Source organism: Helianthus annuus, chromosome 5 (assembly GCF_002127325.2).
Source record: "Helianthus annuus cultivar XRQ/B chromosome 5, HanXRQr2.0-SUNRISE, whole genome shotgun sequence".
Taxonomy (NCBI): domain Eukaryota; kingdom Viridiplantae; phylum Streptophyta; class Magnoliopsida; order Asterales; family Asteraceae; genus Helianthus; species Helianthus annuus.
In genome coordinates, this window is record NC_035437.2 from 70,898,477 (window position 1) to 70,911,296 (window position 12,820).

The window sequence follows — 12,820 nt, forward strand, 5'->3', positions numbered from 1 at the left end:
TTAATTTGTTTTTATAATGTCATCTTTTTCAATACAAGCTCTGCAAGTTTCCATGCATTTCTTGCATTGTTCAGTTGGTTTCAAGATTTTAGAATCAGAATTTACCTCAGTAATTGGCACATCAGTGTTTTTAGCTGCCTCTGTCTGTTTCAGCTTTTCCTTCTTTTCATCACCAGCACCTTCATCACTACCCAACTTCAAATTCTCAATCTTCTCCTCAGATTCTTTCAGCACCGGTTCTTCTTTCTCCTTCTGTTCTTCTTCATCTTTCTGTTCCTTTTCAACAGCAAGCTTTGTAGTAATCTTCACTTCTTCAATCAGCTTTTTCAACTCCTCTTCCTTCCTCTTTTTCATTTCCACTACCTTTGGTAGACTTGCTTCAAAGACTTCTTTTATCTTGTTCATTAAATCCGGCAAGTAACTTTTATCAGAAAGCCTTCTTGTGTTGAAAGTGCCCTCATTTGGAAACAAATTGGATACTGCATCAAAATCCACTTTTGACGGATCAACTACTGGATTACCCTGTGGGTCCATGTAACACTCTAGTTCTGCATTCCATCTCTTGGCTCTTTGTGCTTCCTTAAATGGTTCATCCAACTTGCTAATCTCCCATCTCGCATTGTCTCTTCTCCACCAACTATCATGATCAACATTGGCGACACATGCATATCCAACTTCATCTTCTTCAGGGCAAACTTGACTCCAGTCGTAACCTTCATCGTCATGTATAACTGCAAGAGCTCTTGATTTTTCTTCATATTGCTTCAATCTTGGTGGTTCTGATTTGTTCTGATGATAAATCGCTTTCTTGTAATAATCTTCTTTGAATGGGTTTTCAGAATCATCAGCATAATCATTTATGCACTCGCGCTTAAAGTGACCTTTTTGTTTACATTTGAAACATGTCACCTTTGATTTATCAAAGCCTAATTTGGTAGAAGGTCCACCAATAGACTTTCTTCCTGTTATCTCCATGAAGCGCTGTGCCCTCCTCACTGCACTGGCCATGCACCATCTTATGTCGATCAATTCCATCTCCTTAGGGTCGGTTTGATCGTAATCTTCTTTTGTCAAGTTGGTGTTGCCAATCTTCCCTGCAACGAGACTTTCGTATGACTCAAGCACAGATGCCAAGAAAACCATCTGTTGTTTAGCTGACTCTTCACTGAAATTTTGCCCATTCTTCAAATCCACTGCGATATTACACTGAAACAAATTCTTTGAAGCAGATTGGCTTGAAGTTGTTGAAGACGATCCATTGTGAAAACCACTATGAAGACTTTCACTGTTCACTGAATTTAAACTTTCTGCAGAAAACGTTGTTCTTGGAGAGCCAGCCTGTGGTACATTTCCTCTGTAGTAAAGTTCTACATTCTGCTGATAAGCTGGATTGTTGACTTTAGATCTCTTTATCTCCAACTCATGGCTTTCAAGTCTTTCGATCAGCAAATCTACTGTTAACTCTTCAGGCTTGATTGTGTTTTTCAACATTAAAGCGAAGTATTGCCAATCCTGATCATTTGGCAATGAGTCAAACAGTTTATCAACCAGCTCCTCTTCAGTATATGTGATTTTGTGTCTGGCCAGCTCCATTTTCAGATGTCCAAATCTCTCGATCATTTTACAAACAGATTCATTTTTCATGCAACTGAATAAATCAAACTCTTTACGCAACAATTTCTTTTTGTTTTTTACAATTTCATTACTTCCTACACATTTTCTCTCTAACGCTTCCCACAAACTCTTTGAAGTTTTTTCTTGTACGAGTAACGAAATAATATCTTCTCTTACTGACTGTTTGATCAATGTTATCATTTTATATTCAGCCACAACATTTTTATATCTTTTTCTGTAAACTCTTCTTCATTTAATAACTCCCCTCCTTCTTTTGCTGGTGCTTTATCATCATTTTTCAGTTTTAACCAACTTTCAGGAGCGAAAGCTTTTACCCAACCCTCAAGTCGGTTTTCCACCAGTTATAATCTCAACTTTCATAAGCTTCGGTGGTTTCTGTTGGCTTCCATACATGTTTTCAAATTTCAAAATCTCTGAGATTTCCTTCGAATATTCTCTCATCTCGGATCTTCTCTCTGTCGATTCGGAAGTGAACGCGTTATAAAATGTGTTGTAAAATTCTTCACCGCTGCTAGACATCTTCAATCACCTGAGAGCAAAACAAACAAACAAACTTAATCAGTTTAAACAGTATCAAATAGTCTGAAATAAACCGACACTCATTGACGTGAAATGAACTTGACGCGAAAAAGTTCACTTTCGAGCGAAATCAAGAAATAACACTTCAAGTGAAATCAACCCAAATACAGTTTCGAGCGAGATAGCACACAAGACACTCTCGAGCGAAATCAAGTAATAACACTTCGAGCGTAATTAGACTTTAAGGCTTTCGAGCGAAATCAGATTGAAGTCTGAAGCAAAATCAGGTTGACGTTTGGAGCGAAATAGCAGTCTTTGCTATTAAGAGCGAAATCAATACTTTTCCCTTCGAGCGATATCACTTCAGATGTCAATTTTGTCCATTTTTAGGTCGAATTTTGTCCTGTAACTTTCAAGGCTTTGTTAATATTCACTTATACACAGTCTGTGAAAAATTGACCAGCTTTTGGCCGTTAAATTTTGTTCTGTTGAAGAAAGAAAGTGTAGAAGACAGAAAATCTGATGCAATTGAGCTAAACTCTTCCTCCTGTGCTCTGATACCACTTGTAAGATCGTTGTTGGACCCGAATGAGTCGATCAGAAGAGTTTTCTATCCGAGTCAAAGGCGGAATCAATGAAACGGACGCTCAAAGTAATTATAATGCCGCTTGTATTGATTTAACACTGATTACAACCTGAGAGCAATTTGGCAGCACTTCGTTACACAATCCTGATTCCGTGCCAAATGAAACAAACAATGCACTATATATACTTGAGCTAATTTCGTGTCACACCCCCAAAATCCACATACGGAGTATCACCGCTTGGAGGCGTGACATGACTAGGATCAAGCAACCAATCATACTGAACATGTAATTAATAAGTAAAAGTAAATGTCATTCAATCACCAATATGAAAGGTGTTCAAAATATAAGTATGTCATCACTGTTTAGCGGATGCGTATTAATAAAACCCAACATAAGTAAAGTATGAAATGTCATAAAGTGTTTAACTAAACATTCACGATCCGTACCCACAACGACCGCGCCTCCCGTGTAAGCTCCATAGTACCTAAGGTCCTGCAAGGCATGTAACAGAGAGTCAACAACTAGTTGAGCGAGTTCACAGTAAGTAAGTTCGTTGCATAACCATGCGATGTTAACTAAATCAGTTGTATGTTCAATTAGTGGGGACTTCCCATGTTTAAATACACTAGACTATTCGTAACCATAAGTGTTCTTCTTAACCCGAGAACAGGAGTACGTACGAGGTTTACGTAGGCTTTACGTAAGTGCCCTTCTTTACCGAGGATAGTGGTACGCGGGGGTTTACGTAGGATTTACGTAATTGTCCTTCCTGACCCAGAAGACAGTGGTAAGTATGAGTTTACGTAGGTTTTACGTAAGTGTCCCTCGAACCCTGAGGACAGTGGTAAGTACTAGTTTACGTAGGTTTTACATAAGTGTCCTTCCTAACTGAGGACGATGGTAGATAGTCTAGCAATAGCGTAGGTACGAGTAACTGTTCAATTCCAATATTTCAACCCATTCCCAACCCTGGGAATCCCATGCCTTGGTATGAGTGTGAACTCAACTTGGTTTGCTCGGTATGCTAAGTATGCGCTCACAGTTAATCAATCACGTCCTAAGGTATGCACGTATACATGATCAGTTTGCATTCATGAGGTTCACGTAGTAACACAAATCAATGTTCACCAAGTGGTACATATCACAAACAACATCGTACAAGTCATGCATAGTATCTAACAGTCATTAATTAACTCAGTTAAATTTAACAGAATAGTTTAGTTACTGTGCTGATTATTCAAATCGGCGAAACACCTTTTGTTTCGCCGTGAGCCTTCCCCGACGAAACCCATCCCTTTCGTCGTTCACCTCCTTGGCGAAACACACTCATGTTTCGTCAATTACCCTTGGCGAAACACCCTTTTCTGTTTCGCCGATTACCCTTGGCGAAACACCCTTTCTGTTTCGCCATAAATCCCGTTTCGTGAACCAGTATCAGTTACGTCAATTAATCAGTTACAGTTTACTAGAAACCCTAAACATTGGAATAGCCGTCATCAACATCAAACCAACATGGGCATCATTAAATCTAGTTCCATCCATCACATAATCATATCAATCTGATCAGTTTATTAGGATCCCCAAATCAATCATCATGTTTCACATAAAGATACGTAACCGATTAATCATGTATAACGAATCAAGATTATCCTACACATGTATTCACATCCGATACAACATGTATAAAAAATCAAAGAATCAAGAAACCAATTTAACAAGCATGCAACTAACCGAGATATCGGAGATGATGGTTTAGATCGCTAGAGAGAGCTTGGGGAAACACAGGGCTGCCGTCACACACAAGGGAGTTCTAGGGTTCTAACTTTTGCCAAAGGTGTGAAATAGAAGTCGTTACATGCTAATATACACTAATTAACGTTCTGGGCCCGTAATGGGCTTCGGCGAGATACTGGGCCGGCGAAACACTTGTTTCGTCGGGATTGGATTGGCGAAACAGACTTTGTTTCGTCGAGTTGGGTCATGGCGAATCACTCGATTCATCGGGTTGTTCAACACGTAAACAGTTTAAGTTTTACAATGAGTTCCATGTTGCGACACCATCCACATAAACATGCAATGATCATAATACATTTCATCATATCACAACATGTACAATTCCAAGTCAACAGCTAAATAGTCAAAGTCAATGTGTAATAAATGCGAAAGTGAAAGTCGGAAACTCGAGTTGTCACATTATCCCCAACTTGAAAGAAATTTCGTCCCGAAATTTAGCATGCGGTTACTGAGGAAGCTAGGTAAGTTGCATCGTTCACTTGTTTTCCTGGGGTGTCACATCATCCCCCCGTTGATTTGGAATTTCGTCCCGAAATTCTGTAGTAGCTTCAGCCTCAGTAGTGGTTGCATGGTTTCCAAATAACTGGGGATACTTGAGTTCCATTTGATCTTCTCGTTCCCAGGTATACTCAGGGCCACGACGGGAGTTCCAACGAACTCGTACAAGGGGTATTCTGGTGTTCTTGAGGACCTTGACATCCCGGTCCGAGATTTCAACAGGTTCCTCGACGAACTGCAACCGCTCGTCGATAGTGAGTTCCTTCAAAGGAACTATGAGGGTCTCATCTGACAGGCACTTCTTCAGATTTGAAACCTGAAATACGTTGTGAACTGCACCGAGTTCTGCTGGTAGGTTCAGTTTGTAGGCCACTTTGCCTATTCTTTCAATAATCTCGAACGGTCCAACGTACCGCGGGTTGAGCTTGCCTCGTTTGCCAAAACGAACTACACCCTCCCAGGGTGAGACTTTGAGTAGCACTCGATCCCCAACTTGGAACTCGAGTGGTTTCCTACGTTTATCAGCGTAACTTTTCTGACGGTCACGAGCTGCCGCCATGCGTTGTCGTATCTATGCAATCCGTTCAGTAGCATCAACTACCATTTCTGGACACATTATTTGACTATCCCCCACCTCTGCCCAACAGAGAGGTGAACGGCATTTACGTCCGTACAATGCCTCGAATGGAGCGGCTTGAATGCTGGTGTGATAACTGTTATTGTACGAGAACTCCACCAAAGGGAGATGTTTTTCCCAGCTGTTGCCGAAATCAATAACACATGCCCGGAGCATGTCTTCTAGAGTTTGAATCGTGCGCTCAGACTGCGCATCCGTCTGAGGGTGATATGCTGTGCTCATGTCCAGCCGCGTGCCAAAAGCTTTGTGCGTTGCTTGCCATAGTTCTGATGTGAATCGTGCATCACGATCCGAGATGATAGAGATGGGCACCCCATGCCTCGAGACCACTTCCTTCAAGTAGATGTCTGCTAATGTGGAGTACTTTTCCATTTCTTTGATTGCCAAGAAGTGTGCAGACTTTGTGAGTCGATCCACGATCACCCAAATAGTATCGTTCCCACGCTGGGATCTAGGTAGGCCTGTAACGAAATCCATGGAAATTTCTTCCCATTTCCATTACGGTATCTTGGGTTGCTGAAGTAGGCCTGATGGTTTCTGATACTCGACTTTGACTCTCGCATAAGTCAAACACTTGCCGACGTATGTTGCGATGAGGGCCTTCATGCTTGGCCACCAATACGTTGTTCTGAGATCGTGGTACATTTTATCCGACCCTGAATGTACCGAGTAGCGAGACTTATGAGCTTCCTCCATCACAAGTTCTCGTAGACCGCCATAAAGTGGGACCCAAATACGCCCCGTTACATAGTAGGCACCGTCTTCCTTTTGTTCTAATCGTTGTCTTGAGCCGCGTAAGACTTCTGCCTTGACGTTTTCTAGTTTCAATGCTTCTACCTGAGCTTCTCGTATCTGTGCAGGAAGACTAGACTGGATAGTGAGCTGCAATGCTTGTACACGTCTAGGTGTAGTATCTTTGCGACTGAGGGCATCAGCCACGACATTGGCTTTGCCCGGATGGTACTTGATGGCACATTCATAATCGTTCAGTAGTTCAACCCATCGACGTTGGCGCATATTCAATTCCTTCTGCTTGAAGATATGCTCGAGACTCCTGTGATCGGTGTAAATAGTGCACTTGGTACCGTACAGGTAGTGTCGCCATATCTTGAGCGCGAAAACAACAGCTCCCAGCTCTAAATCGTGCGTCGTGTAGTTCCGTTCATGAACCTTAAGTTGGCGCGAAGCATAAGCAATGACTTTATCCCGCTGCATCAATACACAACTAAGCCCCTGTATCGATGCGTCACAGTAGACCACAAAATCGTCCGTGCCCTCTGGCAACGAGAGGATAGGTGCACTGCAGAGTCTATCCTTTAAGTGCTGAAAAGCGGCTTCCTGGGTGTTACCCCATCGATAAGTGACACCTTTCTATGTCAGTAGAGTAAGCAGCTGTGCAATCTTTGAGAAGTCTTTGATTAATCGCCTGTAGTAACCCGCCAAACCCAAGAATTGGCGTATTTCCGTTGGTGTACGCGGTGCGGGCCAGTTCCTGATTGAATCCACCTTGGACGGATCAACATGGATCCCATCCTTGTTTACCACGTGGCCTAAGAAGTGGACTTCATGAAGCCAGAAGTCACATTTTGAAAACTTGGCATACAACTGTTCCTTTCGTTGAAGTTCCAGGATAAGCCGTAAATGCTGCTCATGTTCCTCCTGACTCTTGGAGTAAATCAGAATGTCGTCGATGAAAACGATGACGAACTTGTCTAGATAGGGTTTGCACACCCTGTTCATAAGGTCCATAAAGACTGCCGGTGCGTTCGTTAGCCCAAAAGGCATGACTAGAAACTTGTAGTGGTCGTAGCGAGTTCTGAATGCTGTCTTAGAGACGTCCTCACCCCGGACTCTCAGCTGATGGTAACCTGACCTTAGATCAATCTTGGAGTAGTAGCTCGACCCTTGCAACTGGTCGAATAAGTCGTTAATACGTGGAAGAGGATAGCGGTTCTTCACGGTCACCTTGTTGAGTTCACGGTAGTCTATGCACATCCTGAAGGTATCGTCCTTCTTTTTCACGAATAACACTGGAGCCCCCTAGGGCGAAGAGCTAGGACGGATAAAACCCTTATCCAAGAGCTCTTGTAGTTGCTTTGACAGTTCTTCCAGTTCTGTTGGAGCTAATCGATACGGTGCGCGAGCTATTGGTGCTGCTCCTGGTGCTAGCTCGATTTGAAACTCGACCTGGCGATGAGGCGGTAGACCAGGTAAATCTTCAGGAAACACTTGAGGGTAGTCACATACCACTGGAATATCTACCAATTTCTTTTCCTTTGCTGATGCATCAGTAACAAGTGCCAAGATGGCAGTGTGCCCCTTTCGTAAACATTTCTGAGCCTTCAAGAAGGAGATGATGCCAACCACAGCACCACTCTTGTCGCCTTGAATTTCGAGAGGTTCTTTGCCAGAACGAGGAGTGCGAACTATCTTTTCCTTGCATACGATTTCTGCCTGCTGACGGGACAGCCAATCCATCCCAATAACGATGTCGAAACTACCCAAAACTCTGGGAATGAGGTCGATCGAGAAGGTCTGACCAGCTAAGACGATGTTACAACCCTTGACTACTTGCGTGGCTTCTACGCTTTTGCCATTAGCTAATTCTACTACATGTTTGGTGTTTAGAGGTGTTGGTGTACGTTTTAACATTTGACTAACTTTTAAAGACACATAACTGGTATCCACACTCGAATCAAACAAAACAGTAACAAAAAAGTCGTCGAGAAGAAACTTACCCATGACCACGTTAGGATCGTTCCTTGCGTCACCCTGACCCAGCATAAATGCACGACCCCTAGCTTCATTGCCATTATTGTTGTTTCCCCCGTTATTGTTGTTCCCATTACCCTGGTTTTTGTTGTTACGATTCTGGTTTTGGTTTAGCTGGGGGCAATCACGTTTGAAATGACCTTCAGCACCACACTGAAAACAGCCTCGGTTTCCTCGCTGCTGATTCTGCTGGTTCTGCTGCTGCTGCTGGTTCTGAGTCACAGGCCGTGGGCTCCTACAATCCTTGGCCTCATGACCCATTTTGAGACACCTCTGGCAACGACCCTTATTGCACTGGCCACTGTGGTGTCTGTTACAGTTTTTGCACTTGGGATGATTCCCCTGGTATCCTTTCTGCCCGCGACTACCAGAAGATTGCTGACCGGGGCTCTGGTAGTTATCAGTCTTGCGTTGCTGAATCTGAGACTGAACTGTAGCTGATCCTTTACTGGAATCCCCCTCCCACTTTCTCTTATTGTCGCTGGGAGTAGCAGGAGTAGTTGCTGAAGTGGTAGCAGTAGTAGCGCTGATACGTTTTGGCAGCCTGTCTTGTTCCACTGCCTGATCCGTGAGACAATGAGCAAGGCGCTGAATATCTTGAATGTTATTAAGATTGGCCGACGTCACGTGGCTTTGAATTTCTGGTGCCAGCCCCTTGAGGTATAACTCTATACGCCTGACGGGAGGGTCCACCATAGTTGGACACAGCAGCTCGTTTGACCGTTTAGTATATGCCTCGATTTCTGACCCCGTCATTTTCAGATTGAAAAACTCCACTTCTAACTTGTGGATGTCGTCACGTGAGCAGTATTCCCTTTTGATCAGTTCCTTGAAATCCTTCCAAGGGGTAGCGTTAGCAGCTGCCAACCCTAAAAGCTAAACTTGCGCATTCCACCAGGTTAGCGCGATTCCTTCCAAAGTACCAGTGGCGTACTTGACCCTGCGAGCCTCAGGGCATTCGCACATTTCAAATACCGACTCGAGCTTTTCGAACCAATGGAGGAGTCCCACTGCTCCTTCCGTGCCACTGAACGTGTCTGGGCGACAGTCCATGAAGTTCTTGAATGTGCAGACATGTTGTTGAGCGGGTTGACCTATTGTGTAAGAGTAGGACAAGGATAAACAAAAGAGATGGTTTAGGAATGTAGGATCTAAAGATCCTAGTGTGATTTACATCCGCAGGGTATACTACCTGCTTGTGCAGCTGCAAGTGCCGCAGCTACTTGTTCGTTGATAAGAGCCGTCAACTGGGCTTGAGTCAGGTTAATACGTCCAGCCATTGATCTTCATATCAAAGGCAACATTTAGTGAGAAAGGTTCGCGAATAATGCGGTGACAGAAGAGTGTAAGCACATAAGTATTCTCAAGCAATGGTTGTCACGTTAGCCTAAGCATACCCTGAGCAAAGTTCTATATAATCTAGCAAGCAGGTAACAAACATAAACCATATTACCTAAGATGTTGAGTCTTGCACGTGGAGCGAAGCGTCGTTGTGGATCGTTGAGAGCATTTTTCTGGTTATAGTCTGGTCTTAATAAAAACGTTTTCCCCATATTAAAACCAAGTTCCCTATAACCAATGGCTCTGATACCAATCTGTCACACCCCCAATATCCACTTGCGGAGTATCACCGCTTGGAGGCGTGACATGACCAGGATCAAGCCACCAATCATACTGAACATGTAATTAATAAGTAAAAGTAAATGTCATTCAACCACCAATATGAAAGGTGTTCAAAATATAAGTATGTCATCACTGTTTAGCGGAAGCGTATTAATAAAACCCAACATAAGTAAAGTATGAAATGTCATAAAGTGTTTAACGAAACATGCACGATCCGTACCCACAACGACCGCGCCTCCTGTGCAAGCTCCATAGTACCTAAGGTCCTGCAAGGCATGTAACAGAGAGTCAACAACTAGTTGAGCGAGTTCACAGTAAGTAAGTTCGTTGCATAACCATGCGATGTTAACTAAATCAGTTGTATGTTCAATTAGTGGGGGCTTCCCATGTTTAAATACACTAGACTATTCGTAACCATAAGTGTTCTTCTTAACCCGAGAACAGGAGTACGTACGAGGTTTACGTAGGCTTTACGTAAGTGCCCTTCTTTACCGAGGATAGTGGTATGCGGGGGTTTACGTAGGATTTACGTAAGTGTCCTTCCTGACCCGGAAGACAGTGGTAAGTATGAGTTTACGTAGGTTTTACGTAACCGTAAGTGTCCTTCCTGACCCGGAAGACAGTGGTAAGTATGAGTTTACGTAGGTTTTACGTAAGTGTCCCTCGAACCCTGAGGACAGTGGTAAGTACTAGTTTACGTAGGTTTTACGTAAGTGCCCTGCCTAACTGAGGACGATGGTAGATAGTCTAGCAATAGCGTAGGTACGAGTAACTGTTCAATTCCAATATTCCAACCCATTCCCAACCCCGGGAATCCCATGCCTTGGTATGAGTGTGAACTCACCTTGGTTTGCTTGGTATGCTAAGTATGCGCTCACAGTTAATCAATCACGTCCTAAGGTATGCACGTATACATGATCAGTTTGCATTCATGAGGTTCACGTAGTAACACAAATCAATGTTCACCAAGTGGTACATATCACAAACAACATCGTACAAGTCATGCATAGTGTCTAACAGTCATTAATTAACTCAGTTAAATTTAACAGAATAGTTTAGTTACTGTGCTGATTATTCAAATCGGCGAAACACCTTTTGTTTCGCCGTGAGCCTTCCCCGACGAAACCCATCCCTTTCGTCGTTCACCTCCTTGGCGAAACACACTCATGTTTCGTCAATTACCCTTGGTGAAACACCCTTTTTCTGTTTCGCCGATTACCCTTAGCGAAACACCCTTTCTGTTTCGCCGTAAATCCCGTTTCGTGAACCAGTATCAGTTACGTCAATTAATCAGTTACAGTTTACTGGAAACCCTAATCATTGGAATAGCCGTTATCAACATCAAACCAGCATGAGCATCATTAAATCTAGTTCCATCCATCACATAATCATATCAATCTGATCAGTTTATTAGGATCCCCAAATCAATCATCATGTTTCACATAAAGATACGTAACCGATTAATCATGTATAACGAATCAAGATTATCCTACACATGTATTCACATCCGATACAACATGTATAAAAAATCAAAGAATCAAGAAACCAATTTAACAAGCATGCAACTAACCGACATATCGGAGATGATGGTTTAGATCGCTAGAGAGAGCTTGGGGAAACACAGGGCTGCCGTCACACACAAGGGAGTTCTAAGGTTCTAACTTTTGCCAAAGGTGTGAAATAGAAGTCGTTACACGCTAATATACACTAATTAACGTTCTGGGCCCGTAATGGGCTTCGGCGAGATACTGGGCTGGCGAAACACATGTTTCGTCGAGATTGGATTGGCGAAACAGACTTTGTTTCGTCGAGTTGGGTCATGGCGAATCACTCGATTCGTCGGGTTGTTCAACACGTAAACAGTTTAAGTTTTACAATGAGTTCCATGTTGCGACACCATCCACATAAACATGCAATGATCATAATACATTTCATCATATCACAACATGTACAATTACAAGTCAAACAAGTCAACAGCTAAATAGTCAAAGTCAATGTGCAATAAATGCGAAAGTGAAAATCGGAAACTCGAGTTGTCACATTTCGCTCCAAATGAACCATTATCATTTCGGGCGAAATCAGAAGTTTCTGATTTCGATCCAAATGACCTTGGTTCATTACGAGCGAAATCACACTCTTAACTACTAACTTCTGTTTCTCGATCCTCATGCACTATATATCCTATCCTATCCTATTACATGATACAAGACGAAGTCAATAGACGTGATGCACTAACATCAGGAATCGGCATCATTCTAGTTTTTGAATAGATTGTTTGAAAGATTTTGAATGAGTTTAAATTTTACAGGTTGAAAGACTACGCCGGAGCTTCCAGGTTGGTAAGTGAGAAGCAGGAATCGGCATCTTTGTTGGTAAAACGATTTGTGTAGAGGTTTATTCCTACATATGGTTAGATATTATGGATGTTTTTGAAAGTGGTACAAAGGATTCGTCAAGGTCATTGAGTTGAACTTGATGTAATCTTAATACAAGTGATTAATGAACAATATGATGAACCATACCCCTAACTTACAAGTGAACCTATAAGTGGTTATAACAAACTTATTTTTTGGGAAAATCATTTTGATTAAAACAAACTTAAGTGTTTTGAAATCATAATGAGAAAATAGTTTGTTGAAAGGGGGAGTTCTGATTGTTTATGCCAAGTGAATGGCGATTTGATGCGATTCGATATCGGTTGTCAATTTTCTGTATAGTTTGTTTTCAATTTTCTTTAATGTGTTTTCATTTTAGG

The 12,820-nt window shown here is 42.5% G+C and overlaps 1 protein-coding gene across 1 annotated transcript in view; it reads right to left on the reverse strand.

Moving 5' to 3' along the window:
• Positions 1 to 12,820, reverse strand: part of LOC110942968 (dnaJ homolog subfamily C member 9-like) — a 39,080-nt gene continuing 26,260 nt past the window's right edge. The window contains exon 2 of the mRNA XM_022184730.1: positions 1 to 713. Within this exon, the coding sequence (XP_022040422.1) occupies positions 1 to 713 (713 nt within the window). The remainder of the gene's footprint in view (positions 714 to 12,820) is intronic.